The sequence below is a fragment of the Acanthopagrus latus genome, chromosome 8 (assembly GCF_904848185.1).
Source record: "Acanthopagrus latus isolate v.2019 chromosome 8, fAcaLat1.1, whole genome shotgun sequence".
In the NCBI taxonomy this organism is placed as follows: Eukaryota; Metazoa; Chordata; class Actinopteri; order Spariformes; family Sparidae; genus Acanthopagrus; species Acanthopagrus latus.
Genome location: NC_051046.1, coordinates 24,818,543 through 24,835,911, shown reverse-complemented (window position 1 = coordinate 24,835,911; position 17,369 = coordinate 24,818,543). Strand labels below are relative to the sequence as shown.

Genomic DNA, 17,369 nt, shown 5'->3' with positions numbered 1-17,369 from the left:
GATGATTCCCGTTAGCAGCGAAATACAGAAGCTCGGGGAGAGCTTTGCTGGATGATAAATTGAGAGAACAATCAATTAATGCCCATGAAAGTTAGCATGTAATCACTGACAGACCTGGATCTGGATGAGTGGAACAGGTAGCTAGCTCACAGACAGACGAGGAATTGATCAATCAATTAGATATGATTTATAAGTTCAAAACATATACAGCGGGATATTTGTGTGAAGCAGGTGTATGCTGGTATGATCATGTCGATATGACTATCAAGAGATAATTTTCACTATGCATTTTTTTGCATAGCTCACGCAGGATGTGTAAATAAGTTCAAAACATATACAGCGGGATATTAGTCTGAAGTGTGAAGCAGGTGTATGCTGGTATGTCATGTCATCATGGATGTGTGAATAGAAATACTCTGTCACAAGTAAAAGTCCTGTGCTGAAAATGTTACTTAAAGGACAAAAAAGCAGCAACCCCCACCCCCACCCCCAACACACACATACTTAATACCTTCTTCAGAAAAGATGCAGGCACCATTGCAATTGAACAGCAGACACAGGTGTGGTCGGACAACACACTTTTGCAGTCGGACACAGGACACTTTTGTGGCAAATTGCTGTGATATATTGAGACAGATTAATTAATTTCCATGAAAGTCAAGTTAGCAAGTAATCATTGACAGACATGCAAACTCAAGTAGTGAAAAAGGTGCTTTTTGAGATTAGAATATGAGACAAATGTAAATGTGTACGTATTAAATGTTTAATTTGCAGACATACACTGTAAAAAGTGATACTAGTTCCCTGCGTGAGTATAGCACAAAAAATTGTGCTTTTTTAAACATAAGACAACAATTAATAAATTAACAAAAGTAAATATAATGTATGTGGTCAGTACATTACTGTCCTCTACCATCTTGACATCATAATTTAATGCTATAATATGTAATTTAGTGTAAAAAAGCAAAAAAAAAACAAAGACGCTACAAGATGTTAAAAGATTCAACCTTTTCTTTTTTATTATTACCACAAGGGGGGTAAAGCAACATCATCAAAAAACTGACAGCAGGAAAGTCATCTCAACACCTGTCCTTTAAACCCCTTAGCAAGTCAACAATGTGCGAGGTATGTCAAACAAATTAGCAGGCAGCACACCATCGATACAGTCAGGCAACTATCCATGTAATGCAGCTTCAACAGAACAGAAGCTATGTATTAGTCAGGACTATGCTACCTGCAGTGAGACGGATTAGGCAGCTTTACATCTACATCTGTCATCATGATAAAATCGGATCTCCTTCTATGGTTCGTTAAGAATATTTTGCTTTTTTACTCTTAAAGTTTTATTGTTCTGACTCACAATTCCTGTCAGCTCAGGTGACCCGCAGGTTGTTGTTTCACTTCAACGCTCCGATGCTGCGCCCCGTGTGTGCTTTTGTGTCTGTGTGTATACGGCACTGACACACACTTGTCGGGGACACACCGTCACATATGAGACACGTTACCACAAAATAAACGACACAAGCAGCTCCGTGTTTTGACAGTTGGAGTTTTCTTCTCCGGTGTGAGGCTTTGGTGATGATCCGACACAGGCAAATTGGCCGGACCTCGGCGCTCACATTCACCGTCACTTTAATTGCCACTTCTACCCATTTCCTCCTTCTTTTCCAACATTAACCTTTTTCTCCTTCCCTTTAGCTTTATCTGCTGCAGCTTAAACAAACCCACACGCTCAGGACATGTGTTGGCAGACTGACAGGCTGCTGTCCCGGCAGTGTCATAATTACACGGCGGTGGTAGATGTTCAAAAAGTACAGATGAGAGTATCATTGGTCCAGAATCTTAACAGTATCCTGGTACCGACCCAAGTGGGTACTGGGACTAGGTTTACATCCCTAGCTAAAATCCACAAGAAAGTAGACATACCGGCACAGAAACTAGGAGCTTCTTTCCCACCAGCAGCCCGACTGTGTGATTAGCTGGCGGGCGGCTAACCTGCTTGTACTGTGACGGCTGCGCAGCAAATAAACACAAACGTTTATGCTCACTTGTAAAATACACTAAACAACATGCACACAAGTGAGCTGCAAACCACAATTCCCGGCAATTCACCACAATTATTATTCCTCCCAGCGAGTTTTCCCATTTGTAATCATCAACATCACCATGATAGTGAGAGAGGCACATGCACATGGTGATGTTGGCTATTTAGTCTAATTACAATAAATGACAAACTATCGTTGTGAACAAATATCGCTGAAAATGATGGACTAACTGCTGATGACATTTATGCATAGCATTTCGTTTGAATTAAGATGGACGATAATGGATTTCTGCTTACCTTTTCCATGTGCATCCCAAAGGACGATGAGGATCTTCCTCCCAAGTCTCCATGCGAGGAAGTATTGCGATAGTGATGTCTTGTCGCGTGACGTCGCTTTGCTTTTCCCACCTACCTGTAGAAACTCAATTGCCTCACTTTCTGGCAACATGAATCTAATGAATGTTTAGTTGTTTGCTTTCATGCAAACCCAACATGATTTAATCATGTTCACCTTTGAAACAGGAAATTATATCTTACGTAACACATGTTACACTTTAGTCAACATAACAGCCCACCAGTTTCCTTATTTTGAGTGTACTCTTTCAGGGGCTACAATGAAACCCAAGAAGTAGACAGTGTCGGCATGAAATGCACTCTTTTCAGCTTTAACAGATTGTTCTCCAACAGTCTTTTAAGCACTCTAGATACATGGTCTTGGTGTGTGTCAAGGTCGGGGGAATAAATGAGAATGTCATCTAAACTAACAGACAAAATGATCAAAATCAGATCATTTATCATGGCTTGGAACACGGCAGGGGGGTTGGTGAGTCCAAATGGCATGACCAGGTACTCATAGTGGGCGCTGGGAGTATTAAACCCGGTCTCCCACTCATCTCCTTCTCTTATGTGAATCAAGTGTTTATTCAGCGTTACGAAGATCTACCTTAGTAAACACCTTGGCTTGCTGGAGGTGGTTGAATACAGAGGACATGAGAGGAGGGGGGTAACGGTTCCTTATTATGACTCCATATGTGTGAGTGTGTGTATGACTGTGTATGTCTCTGTCCATGTCCATGGGAGGATTTGGGTTCTTTTAACTATCTTCTCCTTTTTTTTATTTTGCTGTTTCTATTTTTCTGCTGTTGTTTGTTTATTTCTGTGAGGCACTTTGAGGTACTTTTTTCTGTATGAAAAGCGCCATATAAATAAAGATTGATTTGATTTGATTGATGATGTTATTTAAAAGGCTATAGTCTATGCAGGGTCTTAGGAACCCACCCTTTTTTCAAAATCAGAGCATGAGAGGATGATTTGAATAGATAAAAATGAATGTGTTCTCTATGGTCATTAATATGCATTTGAAGGGGTTCACTGATGTGTGTGTGATCTTTTCCATTAAACGATCTGGCTTTAATGGGCTTGACTAAAAGTTCAGATTCGAGGCCCAACTTTTCTGCTAAGTCCATTAAACTCTCATCAGCCCCTGAGTCTATGAGCGCCTCAAGCTCTGTGGTGGTGTGGTGTGTTACCTGAACCTTCGTGAGGGTGCGTGAAGGGGGACCATATACCGTGGCATGACTTACTGCCATGGACCTCGTGGCTGGACAGGTGACGACGAGATGACCGGTTTCCCCGCAGTAAAAACACCAGCCTTCCAGCTGTCGCTTCAGTCGCTCCTCCTGCGTCAGCTGGGCTCTACCCAACTGCATGGGCTCCCCCCTCCCTCCATGGAAAGGTGACAGTCTGCTCCGGCGGTGATCGGTGGGGGGCCAGCCAGCTCGGTGTGCATGAGCGCGGGGGCTTTTCCGTCGCTGCGGATCCTCTACCCCGTTGCGTATGAGTTGCACAATCCTGTTGTCCGATCGGATGACGAGCATGATGAGGGAGTCCAAATCTGAGGGTAGACCCAGGGGGACGAAGAGGCTGCCAGCCCCTTCAGGAACACATTATAGAGGGCTGTGGAATTCCACCCACTCTCCGCCGCCAGAGTGCGGAAGCAGATGGCATAGTCGCAGACGGAACCGCTGCCTTGTCTTAGTCCACTCAGTTCTTGCGGCTTTTCCCGGCCGGTCGTCACTGGATCGAAAAGCCTTTTTAATGCCACCTGAAAATCGGCAAGAAAGAGTGTTGAGCCCCAAGAACATTCCACTGAAGTCCAGGCTTTTGCTCTCCCGGACAGGTGGGAAATCATGAAGGTGATCTTCAACCTATCGGTGGGAAACACAAGGGGAGTCAATTCAAAATGGATTGAGCAATCAGTGATAAAAGTCTTGCATAATACCTCGTTCCCCAGTGAACTTTGCTGGTTGAGCGAACTTACTGCCAGCTCCAACGCTAGGCGCAATCGGAGTCAGTGCTGCAGCTGCCGAGGTTGGTCGGGCGGTGGTTGAGCATGCCCTGTAGCTGGGATGTGAGCTGACCCAGGTGTGAAGCCATCGCTGTCTGGAATTCCTCTTGACGGACGAGACAAGCCTCCTGGGCACGCAGAACTTCTGACAATCGCTCCCCTTTTGCTGAGTCCATACGGGCCAGAGTGTATTGTCAGGCCTGAGCTTGAAAGAGGACTCAAGTGCAGAGTAGTGACGATTAAAGCAGGCATTTATTTTGAAAGTATTTCTCTCTTATGCTCTTAAACAGAGTGACAAAAGAACCGGCTATGAATCTCAATGCCTAATCTGAAAAAAAGCAAGAAAACAACAAAACACAAACACACAAGGAAATAAGCAAAGCAAAAGAACTCAAAGCAAAATACTAAGTAACAAAAAATCACTCCCAGGGAGGTAAAGAAAAGGGCTAAGAACTAAACTACTCTGACACACTTGGCTATGAAAAACTTATAGCAAAAAATCACTCCAACGGAGGAAAGCGAACCGGTTATAAACTTAACTATGCTTCTCGGCTGAGCTGTAAAAATTAATAAACAAAAGGGCACCCCAACTGAGGCAAACAATGGGCAAACTTAAACTGGCTTCAGTACTGAGCAAAAACTTACGAACAGAAAAATCTAAGAGGATCAAGATACAGAAATACAAACTTGGTAAACTTGGCTTGAGACAAGACTGTGAAGGCAGGCTGGGGTGCACGACTAGAACGAAACACTGTGGCATAGGACTAAGGGAGATGCAGACTATAAGACATATGGGGTAATTGGGAACAGGTTGACACAATCAGGAATCGGGGAGGACGATCAGACCGGTGACATGAGGAAGGGCAAGTGACCTGAAACGAGAGGAGAGTTACTTTTCAAAATAAAACAGGAAACCATGACACAAAAACCCAGAAAGAGACAACCCTCACTGCGGTGTGACACAAACTACAAGACAGAAAGTATAAGCAGGACAGCATTCGAATGACTGTATCACCATACACATCTCGCTCACTACTCCTAAAGCAAAGCCTAGCCCTTATGCTTCCATGCCTTTCCGAGGCCAGCTAACTCCCAGTTAGTGCACATGTAGTAAATCTCCTTCCAACATGTGGTATTTAGACCAGGACAAAATTGTTTTCAGTAATTTCATAGGATACTGTTCATAAAATGTGTATTTCCAATTTTTCAGTTTGAAGCAATAAACATCATTACCAGTGAATACTTTATCAAAACATATCTTTTTATCTGCTTTGGGTTCTGGCTGCCTGGTCTAGTGTTTAGGAAAGCTGCAGCAAGCTGCACAGAGCAGAATGCGCTAGCAGGAAGTCAGACACACAGGAACGGCATAGAGCATCCGGCCAATTTCAAAATAAAACACCCTGTGCAGACTCCCAATTGTATAAAAATAAAAAATTACAAGATCAACAAAATGTTATGTTCTAAAACTAAAATGTTACTTTTTGTGAGTGTTTAAGTCTGTAATTTCTGAACATGGTGACTACGTTATGTTGGCAGTTGCAATTTTTGTGCTGGTTTATAGTTAAGTGAGGTAGTTGTTACATTTTCTGATACCAGCTGTTTTATCACCCGTCAAAGTGCACTCTGCTGGACAAACTACCCCAAGCATATTTTTCTGCATTATATTTTTAAATATAAGGTTTTCATATCGGCCAATATACAGCCGATATTGATCTATGTGTGATAGGCTAACATCGGCTGATAAAATCAGCCTAATGATAAGTCGGTCGGGCTCTACCATTTTGCACAATAGTCAATGTGTCCTTCAAGGAATTTAGATTTTAAGAATTTAGGGGTCATCTGGGTCATCTAATTTAAAATAACCCTGCTCATAGTGTATTGTGAGAAACATGAGAAAACCCTGCCTGAGTAAACTCAGTCCACTGCATACAATTTATAGGTGTATTTACTCATTACTTAGAGTACAGTTATACAAAGATAGTTGTAGTAGGGGGAGAAGGAAGATATCGGATAAAATGGAATGTAGAATTAGAAATGTCACAGTCGGCATGCAGATAGTCGAATGGTTAAGAGCACGGACCCTGGTTTTAATCCCAGCCGGAGGACCCTTGCTGCACGTCACACCCCCCTCTCCCTCCCATTTCCTGTGAATCCACTGTCAAATAAAGGCATCTTTGCCTTTAAAAAATTCTTTAAAAAAAGAATGACTTGATAGAATGATCATAACTTGATCATGATTCATTAGGTGTGATTGTTATATGCTACATGTGCATAACAAAGTAGAATTTAGAAGTTAAGCATTGTCACAAATGCTCCAAGGCTCACATTTGCGCTTTTTCAGAGGACACAATGACAGCAAAACAGAGAGTTGTTTGATCAAAAAACATTTTTATTGTGGTATATTTCCCATCATATTGTATGATTAGAAATAGCCCGTCAGCAGGTGTTCTTTACTCGGCTGCGTCTTTTCCCTGTAAAATAATAAAACAAATACATAAAAAGTTCATAAGCACATACATACACAACAAACTCTGCGTACCTTTAAAGGTGATCTCTTGTCAATTTTGGAAACTTATTTTATCAGTAATAAATAATTATGGGACATTAATTACAGTATGTAAACAACATTTTGTTTAATTTTTCATTTCGTCAAAATTAAATATGTAATTATTTACCTTGCCAGTGTCACGGCTCTTTGCTCTCATTTTGTTGACCTGGGACTCGGCAATGTCGGCACGCTCTTCAGCCTCCTCCAGCTCATGCTGGACCTTCCTGCACTTGGACAGGTGAACATTGGCCTGCTCCTCCTGAAATCCAATACACAGACCAGTGTTTAAATGTTCAAAAAGTACTGCTTGGCAAGAATAACTATAGCAATGTATCAAGTCCCAAAAATAAGGGTGTTGTCCTTACCGCTTCCTCAGCCTGCCTCTTGTAGGCCTTCACCTTCAGTTGCAGCTTGTCAACCAGATCCTGCAGCCTGGTAACATTTTTCTTGTCCTCCTCAGTCTGCAATAGAAAATTAAAGATTGCCAAGGTTAAATGTATTCAAAGTTATTGTGATGAATTGATTTGTACTGTACATGTGAAATCTTGATTATACCGTACCTGATAGGTGAGCTCCTTCACCCTCCTCTCATATTTGCGAACACCCTTAACAGCATCTGCTCCACGTCTCTGCTCAGCTTCAACCTCTGTCTCCAGCTCACGCACCTTCACAAAACCAAACATGAATATTATATAAATAATAATATACATTAGTTTGATTTGTAATGTATAAATCTTGACAGAAGTTTCTTACCCTGGACTCAAGTTTCTGGAGCTGCTTCTTGCCACCCTTCATTGCCAGGTTCTCTGCCTCATCCAGGCGATGCTGCAGATCCTTAACAGCAACCTCAAGGTTCTTCTTCATCCTCTCCAGGTGAGCGCTAGTGTCCTGCTCCTTCTTCAGCTCCTCAGCCATCATAGCAGCCTAGAGGAGACAGTATAAAATGTAAATTAGAAATGTATTGATAAAAGCACATTTCAGTTGGATGTAAGAAGTAGAAATAAAATGTATTCCTACATCAGTGATGGCCTTCTTGGCCTTCTCCTCTGCATTCCTTGCTTCCTGAACAGTGTCATCCACTTCACTCTGGATCTGGACCAGATCAGTCTCAAGCTTCTTCTTAGTGTTCATAAGGCTTGTGTTCTAAAAGGTAATGATATGAAGTACGTTAAGTCATCACATGATTACTTTTCCCATGTAGTTTAAAAACAAATTTAGATTTTGAATACTTGAAGAAATTACGTGAAATGTGTTTATTCACCTGAGAGTGGAGAAGTCCAACACGCTCACTGGCGTCCACCAGCTCCTGCTCTGCAATTTTGCGGCTTCTCTCCGTCTGTTCCAGAGCAGCTCTAAGTTCCTCAATTTCAGCCACCATGAGACCGTTTCTGCGCTCCACCATAGCAGCTTGTTCCTTGACGTCTTCCTGAGCTCTGACAGCGTCATCAAGGTGCAGTTGGGCATCCTGGTGAAATAATGTCAGCAAATATATTTACATGGATGCTAAAATGTAGTTACACTGACCATAGTCTATGCAATGACTGCATGTCTTACAATACCTTCAGCTGTGCCTGCACATTCCTCAGCTGCTTCTGGGACTCAGAAGCCTGGCGATTGGCGTGGCTCAACTGAATCTCCATCTCGTTCAGGTCTCCCTCCATCTTCTTCTTGATTCTCAGGGCATCATTCCTGCTCCTGACTTCAGAATCCAGGTTGCTCTGCATGGAGTCAGTCACCCTCTGGCTGTTCCTCTTGATCTGCTCCATCTCTTCATCTTTCTCTGCCAGCTTCCTGTCCACCTCACCTTTAATCTGGTTGAGCTCCAGCTGGACACGCAGGATCTTGGACTCTTCATGTTCCAGAGTTCCCTAATAATGAAAAATAATAAAACATGAATTTTTGCCCTCAATCCTTTAATAATACATTTGTGACTTTTTTTTCCACAAGATCTTCTCAGAAGAAATATACCTCAGCCTCCTCAAGAGCTGTCTGGATCTCAGACTTCTCTGTCTCCACCTGCTTCTTGGCCTTCTCCAGCTCATGGATGCTCTTACCAGTCTCACCGATCTGTTCGGTCAGATCTGAGATCTCCTCTGCAGAGACATCATACGTTTTTTGTATCGTTAAGCCTCAAAATGTTGAAGAGAAATACTTCTTTCTAACACATAAACATTTGTTGAATGCATTATAATTTACATAATGTGGTTGAACTCACGCTGCAGGTTCTTGTTTTCGCGCTTCATGGTCTCCAGCTGATCCAGAGCTTCCTCATAAGAGTTCTTCATCTTGAACAGCTCAGTACTGAGAGAGCGAGCCTCTTTCTGAGATCCCTCAAGCTCTGCCTGACCCTCCTCATACTTCTGTTTCCACTCTGCCAACACCTGAATAGAACAATCAATACAGTTCAGTCTTACATGCAGCAATATAAAGACACTCATTATTTTCTAAGGCTAGGCCACACAGAGTACTGTAAATGTTGCCACCTTGTCAAAGTTCCTCTGCTTCTTGTCCAGGTTAGCAGCCAGTCCATTGGCCCTCTCTACATCAATCATGAGGTCCTCCACCTCACTCTGAAGCCTCTGTTTGGTTTTCTCAAGAGAAGCGCACTTGGAATTCACTGCCTCAATCTGCTCCTCAGCCTCCTGGAGACGCTGGGCCAGCTTCTTCCTGTTTGAAATAGATATGGACGTCTCTCAATGAAACACTTGATACAAAATTATTTTATAGATGTTTTTGCATGTATGAAATAGAAATAATTACTCACTTGGCTTCCTCAAGCTCCTCAGTGCGCTGGATAGCATCAGTTTCATACTTAGTTCTCCACTGAGCTACCTCACTGTTGGCCTTGGACATTCCACGCTGCAGCTCAGCCTTGGCCTCCTGCTCCTCCTCAAACTGCTCCCTCAGCAGGTCACAGTCATGGCGGGCTGATTGCAGTCCATGGGCAAGAGCATTCTTGGCCTGTTGTAAGACACAATATTCAGTGTGCAAAATGTCCAAATAACACACATGAAGATTATCACACTTGACGATTTCTTACCTTAATCTCCTCTTCAGTCTGTCTCTTCAGCTCCTCAATCTGCTGTGTGAAGGCCTGTTTGCCTCTGGTCAGCTGGGAGACAAGAGCTTCTTTCTCTTCAATTTGACGGCTGAACTCACCTTGTGTAAAATATGTCATTACGCATTTTAGTTTGTGGTGCATTTCTCAGTAATACACAACTTATAATTCTCTGACAACTTATAAATACCATTTTCTGTCAGGAGACGTGCTTTCTGTCCACCCATGTCATTGATTTGACGGACATTTTCATCATTCTTGGTCTTCAGTTCACTCAGTTGGTCCTCAAGAGTACGGCACATCTTTTCAAGGTTTCCCTGGTAAAGAGAATGGAGATCTTCAACATCAGCAATAAGATTCATATTATTGTTTATCTTATTCATTATACTGATTTTACTTTTTGAATGCCATTTAGTGTATTGTGTACCTTTGCTTTAGCAACAGCCTCCATGTTACTGGAGAGGTCATCAATCTCCATCTTGTATTCACTCTTTTCCTTCTCCAGCTTCTGCTTGACACGCTGGAGGTTGTCGATCTGCTCTCCCAGCTCAGCAACGCTGTCAGCCTGCTTCTTGCGCAGAGCAGCAGCAGTGGCTTCATGCTGCAGAGTGGACTCCTCAAGGTCACGACGGAGCTTCTGGAACTCAGCCTCGCGCTTCTTGTTCATCTCAATCTGAGCGGCAGTGGCACCACCGGCCTCCTCTAGCCTCTCACTGATCTCCTCAAGTTCTCTGGAGAGGTCAGCTCTCTGCTTCTCAACCTTGGCACGAGCAGCACGCTCAGCCTCGATCTCTTCCTCCAGTTCCTCAATACGAGCCTATTGAACGTAGGTTTTTTTTCTTTTAGTAAACTTTCAGATTTAATTTTAAAAAATGGGAATGTATGCTGTATTCTTTTATGTAACAAAATGTGTCACCTGAAGCTCCTTGATCTTCTTCTGAAGCTGAGCACCCATTGACTGCTCGTCCTCAATCTTGCTAAGGAGCTGACTGACTTCAAAGTCCTTCCTGTTGATTAATAAATACAGCACATAGTATGAATTCATATCATTGACCATTACTTTAAAAAACGCTATTTGTTAAACAAATTCAGAAGCATTGCTACTTTTTCAGTTTCTCGTCAGACTGCTGCTTGTCATTCTCAAGATCCATGATGGATTCCTGGGCCAGTTTCAGATCACCCTCCAGCTTCCTCTTGGCTCTCTCAAGGTCCATACGCAGCTTCTTCTCTTGCTCCAGAGAACCCTCAAGCTAAACAGTAACATGAGTTTTCAATCATCATGTTCAAGTCAAATCTTGCATTGGCAATCCAAGTGAGTGTGTAAACTTACATCATCCACTTGCTGCTCAAGCTTGGTCTTGGCCTTGGTCAGAGTGTTGACTTTGTCTTCCTCAGCCTGCAGGTCATCAAGAGTCTGCTGATGAGCCTCCTGAAGGGCTTTCTTTTCCTTGGTCAGCTTGGCAATGCTCTCATCCTGAGAGGCCATCTCCTCAGTCAGGTTTTTCACCTAAATTTGCAAGAAATATGTTGTTATTACAAGGTACTCCTGAAATATTCTGTGATATGCTAAAAGACTTGATGTTTACCAACCTTGTTCTCAGTGGCATGTTTCTCCTTCTCCACTTTGGCCAAGGTAAGCTCCAGGTCATCAATATCCTTCTTGAGCTCAGAGCATTCATCCTCCAGCTTTCTTTTCTTGGCAGTGAGCTCAGCATTGATTTCCTCTTCATCTTCCAGTCTCTCAGTTGTCTCTTTGAGTTTGGCCTCCAGTTGGATCTTGCTCTTGATAAGACCCTCACATCTCTCCTCAGCATCTGACAGATTCTCTGATTCCTAATTTGTATTTTTAAAGAAGACATTAGCACTCAACAAAAACATGGAAAAGCAGAACTCTCTGTTGATGGATACTTACAGATGCCACTTGCAGGGTCAGGTCATTCTTCTCTTGCAGCAGGGACACCATCTTCTGCTCCAGTTCCTTCTTCTTTGCCAGGGCAGTAGCCAAGTCTGTCTGCATCTTCTCATAGTTCTCCTTCATCTGTGCCAGCTCCTTCTCAGTTTCAGCACTCTTCAGCAGAGGCTTGATCTTGTAATACACCTTCATCCATGGCCAGTGTTTCACATTCATGAATGAGCGGACGTTGTACTGGATGGTGTAGATGGCTTCCCTGTGGACAACAAGATGCCGTTATAGACAATGTTTTTTTCATTATTTCATTCCATCTTCCAGAATTTGTTTTTTTTCAACATGCCTCCTCTCCATCATCTTCACAAACTCCCTTCTCATGAGGTAACCACGGCACATTGCCTGAATCATGCCGACTAAAGATGCCAACTTGTCATCTCTCATCTCCTCAAGGGTACCCAGCAGACCAGCCTTGAAGAACACCTGAACAAAAACATTAAGAATAATGTAGATTGAATATACACACTGAATCCTTCCCACTCTTTAAAACAAATAAGCAAGCAAACAAACACCCTAATGAGATATTCTGCCTCATTATTTAAATATGTTTAATACTTAAGATACCTAACATGAAACAAGTTTGAAACTTGTAATAAACAGAGAAACACAGTGGACTTGATTACATGCCCTCTTAGTAACAAAACTGAATTATGGTAATGTAATTCAGATGCCTACCTTAGTGTGTCCAAATCTGTACTGGTCATGATCAACATCAATTGATCCAAGCAGCTTCTCTGAAGCCTTCTTGTTATCAATGAACTGGCCCTCAGGGATGACACTGGCATTCAGCACCTTGTACCTTTTCATGAGAGAGTGAATCGTCAGTATGAGCAATTTCTTCTGACAATCCTCATCCACATTATTAACAAAATATCAATTGATACCTCTGCTTGAAGTCAGCATAGAGGATTCTGCTGGGGAAACCTTTCCTGCAGATTCTGATACCTTCCAGAACACCATTACACCTGAGCTGGTGGATGACCAGGAAGTTCTCCATCAGACCTGTTAAAAATACATTTCTCAATTACTTCTCTGAATCAAGTGTCTTTATTAAAGTAGCACAACATGAAGTAAACATTACCAGTAATACAAAACCAGCTCACACGGAATTTTTTTTGAGATTTTGTTGTTTGTGTACCTGGAGTCTTTGACTCATTGGGAATCAGGCAACGCACAAAGTGAGGATGGGTGCTCCTCAAGTTAGTCATCAGCTTGCCCAAGTTCTCCTGTAGATCCAACACATGTGATGAAATGTCACAATTGTAAGGTTGACTATACACAAATATGATTTTATACCCAAGCTTGAAATACATTTACCCTGAACTGTGAAGACACAGTCTGCATGGAACCACCCTTCTTCTTGCCTCCCTTCTTGGCACCACCAGTCTCTGTTGACAATTTTGTGTAGACATGTTTTGTTTGAAAGAGACATAAACTTTACATGAAAACATGCTTTAAAAATATGTTTGAGTATACTGTAGTTAGGATCATACCCTCAACTACAGGTGGATACAGAAGGCCCAGCAGCTTAACTGAGGACTTCTGGTATAGCTGAATAACAGACTCATTCAGTGGGTCCTTGTTCTTGTCCAGCCAGCCAGAGATGTTGTAGTCCACAGTACCAGCATAGTGCACCAGTGAGAAGTGGGCTTCAGCCTTGCCCTTGGCTGGCTTGGGCTTCTCAAAAGCTCTGTTTTTGCCAAGATGCTGGTCATACAGCTTGTTCTTGAAGGATGTATCTGTGGCCTTGGGGAACATGCACTCCTCTTCAAGGATGGAGAAGATACCCATGGGCTTTAAAAAGTAGGAAGAAATATCTCATTAAGTGATATATTAAATCATATTACGAACAATTACAATCACAAAATGTTTAAATGATTACCTTTTCAATCAGCTCAATGCAGGCAGCCAAGTCCATGCCAAAGTCAATGAACTCCCAGATAATACCCTCCTTCTTGTACTCCTCTTGCTCCAGGACAAACATGTGGTGGTTGAAGAACTGCTGCAACTTCTCATTGGTGAAGTTGATGCACAGCTGCTCCATGCTGTTGTACTGTGAGGGTACAAAGATTCAGCATAATACCATGTGGGCAATAAGAATGGTTTTGTCATTAAAATCATTGGCTGTTGAATCGTTGGAAATTATGCTTACATCAAAGATTTCAAAGCCAGCAATATCCAGGACACCAATGAAGTACTGTCTTGACTGTTTAGTGTCCAACATCTGGTTGATACGGATGACCATCCACAAGAACATCCTCTCATAGATAGACTTGGCCAGAGCAGGCACTGAGTTGTTCACCTGAATAAAAACAATGAATCAATTGAAGTCAGTTAGCCGTTCTTTAAAATGATGGATTATTGGTATTTTGAATTTCCTCTGAAGAGGTAACAGAAGTATAAAAATAAATCCCGAAGAGCTTAATATTTTCCATCCAGCCATTTGTAAGCATACAAGGAACTAATCAAACCGTTTTTCTTTTCCTATTACGAATGCACAACAAAAAAATCATACTGGTGTATCTCAATTACCTGAGGTACAGTCTGCCCCTTGGTGACATACTCATTTCCGACTTTTACTCTGGGATAGCACAGAGCCTTCAGCATGTCAGCAGAGTTCAGACCCAGCAAGTAAGCAACCTTGTCAGCATCTGAAAACAGTTCAGTGATTTACTGTCATTTCATCTATCATGTGGCTGTGATTTTCCATTATAATCTAACAGAAATGAGTCTGATTAAGATTTTTTCTGCTGTTGTTCCTAAGCTTTTCACTTTGAGTTGATTAGTTAATACTCACCCTCTGTACCATCAGGCTCAGCCTGCTCCTCACGCTGCTTCTGCTTGAACTTCATGTTTCCATGGTGGAGCACAGCGCCAGTCATCTTGTAGATGCTCATCTTCTCTTCACCAGTGAAGCCCAGGATGTCAATAGCATTCTGTTTTCAAAAGAGGTTTCCACACAAAACATTATCACTCTTGAAAATACTTTGAGAAACACAATTTTGATATTGCATTTAATAGACAAACTCTTGAAGTATTTTAAAGGGATCACTCACATCTGTGGCTTCCAGCTCAACTTTGTCATCAATACTGGCCACAGTGATCTGACCCTGGCTGCACATGGGGAAGTCGTAGGGGTTGGTTGTAATGAGTGACATCTCTGCAGATCAGAAGGAGGTAACAAGCCCATTAGATTTTTCCAAATGAAAACGTATGTAAAAATAAATAAATGTAAGTAGGTTTAAGATTGTACACCACAACTGTTTACCGATCAGCTCAGGTATGTGGTTGGTCATCATCTGGTAGAAGATGTGGTAGCCTCTTTCATCGGGAAGCTGGAATGTCACTCTAGACTTCTCCAGCAGATCTATAAAAGATGTTCATAAATTTAAGCCTGGCCAAATGTCTTTCCTAATCGTGTGTACGTGACTTGAGAATTGTCACTTACATGTCTCAATATCAGCACTAGCCAGTTTGCCAGTTGTGCCGAAATGGATCCTGATGAATTTACCCTATTTGGAACAAAGACATCTTTAAAGCCCCTTCACATGTTTAACAAGACCTCTTTAATGTGTAGAAATCCCTCCATACTTACGAAACGAGAAGAGTTGTCATTCCTCACAGTTTTGGCATTACCATAGGCCTCCAGCAGAGGATTGGCTGCAATAATCTGATCCTCCAGAGACCCCTGTAATCAAGGTTTAGAATCAATATCAGAAAAGGATCGGAAAAATAGTCAGTTTTCAAGAAACACCTATTTGTAATTGTCATGCAGTAACATACTCCCATCTTGGATTCCTTCTTTTTCTCTGCACCTCCACCAACTGAGATTGTTGCAAAGTACTGGATGACACGCTTGGTGTTCACAGTCTTTCCAGCACCAGATTCTCCACTAGGTATAGAGACAGACTTATTATAATTTGATCAAGATATTTGATTATCTTGTCTTTAACAAAGGCATCAAATGACTTACGTGATCAAGACAGACTGGTTCTCCCTATCTGTTAAATGAAAAAGAAATGACTTAGGTAGGTTTTTCTGCAATAGAAACCTCATATACTGATGAATACCACTCTGTTATATTATTGACTTACCTGTAAGCATGTTCTGATAAGCATTGTCAGAGACGGAGAAGATGTGGGGTGGAGCCTCCATACGCTTCTTGCCTCTGTAGGCACTTACAACTTCAGAATCGTACACTGGGAGCCACTTGTAGGGGTTCACAGTGGCGCAGAACAGCCCAGAGTAGGTCTAAAAGTGATCATAGAGAATCAACAGTTAACTGTAGTCATACTTCAAGTATTTAGCCTTTTTCAATACTTCTCTTTTTGTATTAAGCAGATTGTCTTACGTAGATCATCCATGCTGCATAACGCTCTTTGAGGTTATAGAGCACAGAGGCTTCATTGAGATGGGTCATCATGGCCATGTCCTCAATTTTGTCGTACTTGGGAGGGTTCATTGGAGTGACGTCATCCTCTTTAACTGTCCTCTCCTGGAACACGACATATGTAACAATTAGAACCGATCGTATTTAATCTTAGTTGACACTGAATTCACATTACAAACCTCCTCAGTGTCCAGGATTTTGACGGTGACTTTGCCACCATCTTTCTTGAGGATTGCTCCCTTCAGGTACAGCTCCTTAGTGTCAGCAACGTAGCAGGCAGCTTTGGCATCAAAAGGTTTGCTTTGAGCCTCAATTCTCTCCTTCTCTGGCTTACGGAGGTAGATGGCAGCTTTGCCATAAATGGCCATCTCCGCGTCTGTACTCATGGTGGCAGTTTAGTCCTATGAGGTAATTAAAGATAAATGTAACCTATTCATCTCTTCTCAAAATGCTGTTTGATGAAGCCTACAAGACATGTGACTGAATAGTCAACAACAACAACAACTTCTCCTTTGCTCTTTCAAAAGACGGCTTTGATAGTGATCACACTAAACTGTTTTGATATAATTGGTTGAACAAGTCTGAAAAAACTGCAGCTGAATGAAGTGTTTAACATTAGATATAAACAAATGCAAGATTATTTGAAGTTGAAAGATGTGCATACCTGATCTTCTCTCTTTCAAAGGTATGTTTTTAATCAGCAATCTTGTTGAATAGATAACACGTAGTCAGTCATTAGTTAGGAAGCAAACATTTGTTCATCATATGTTAATAATAATAATTATTATATCAAATTATGAATACCAGACAGGATAATCTTACCACAAGCAGGGGTGTCCAAGAGCCTTCAACCACACACTGCTCTGTCCTCTTGAACTGCTTATATCTAATCTGGCTTGCTTACGTAGTAAAGTTAAATATGGTACACATGCAGATATGGTCTGGGTAACATTCAAAGCAGACATCCTTTGAAACAGGTGTCACTAGTGCATAAACTGACTATAAATGTTCCACTT

General features: G+C 41.9%; 2 protein-coding genes across 10 annotated transcripts in view; one reads left to right on the top strand and one right to left on the bottom strand.

Moving 5' to 3' along the window:
* nlrc5 (NLR family, CARD domain containing 5) overlaps positions 1–17,369 on the top strand; it is a 104,475-nt gene that overhangs the window by 31,490 nt on the left and 55,616 nt on the right. The gene's annotated exons all lie outside the window — the stretch shown is intronic.
* Positions 6,776–16,739, bottom strand: LOC119024646 (myosin heavy chain, fast skeletal muscle-like). Its single transcript, XM_037107617.1, has 39 exons — positions 16,533–16,739; positions 16,315–16,458; positions 16,058–16,214; positions 15,937–15,964; positions 15,747–15,855; positions 15,559–15,651; positions 15,412–15,475; positions 15,232–15,330; positions 15,020–15,123; positions 14,761–14,899; positions 14,496–14,614; positions 14,116–14,265; positions 13,846–14,016; positions 13,457–13,757; positions 13,281–13,351; positions 13,102–13,189; positions 12,848–12,965; positions 12,639–12,762; positions 12,250–12,386; positions 11,910–12,165; positions 11,588–11,830; positions 11,328–11,504; positions 11,102–11,247; positions 10,914–11,004; positions 10,425–10,814; positions 10,188–10,314; positions 9,980–10,098; positions 9,704–9,900; positions 9,423–9,606; positions 9,155–9,320; positions 8,908–9,032; positions 8,499–8,807; positions 8,201–8,404; positions 7,957–8,082; positions 7,693–7,863; positions 7,500–7,604; positions 7,305–7,400; positions 7,067–7,198; positions 6,776–6,862 (listed from the first exon to the last, which is right to left on the bottom strand). The coding sequence occupies exons 1-39, from the start codon at positions 16,737–16,739 to the stop codon at positions 6,842–6,844; spliced, it is 5,808 nt and encodes a 1,935-aa protein (XP_036963512.1). The 3' UTR covers positions 6,776–6,841.

Bases quoted from the DNA above. Each gene is read 5' to 3' on its own strand.
- LOC119024646 (XM_037107617.1), bottom strand. From the start codon at position 16,739: ATGAGTACAGACGCGGAGATGGCCATTTATGGCAAAGCTGCCATCTAC. The intron at 9,321-9,422 runs GTGGCAACATTT...TGTTCTATTCAG, and splicing joins AGCAGAGGAACTTTGACAAG to GTGTTGGCAGAGTGGAAACA. The intron at 7,864-7,956 runs GTAGGAATACAT...TGTCTCCTCTAG, and splicing joins CCAAGAAGGCCATCACTGAT to GCTGCTATGATGGCTGAGGA.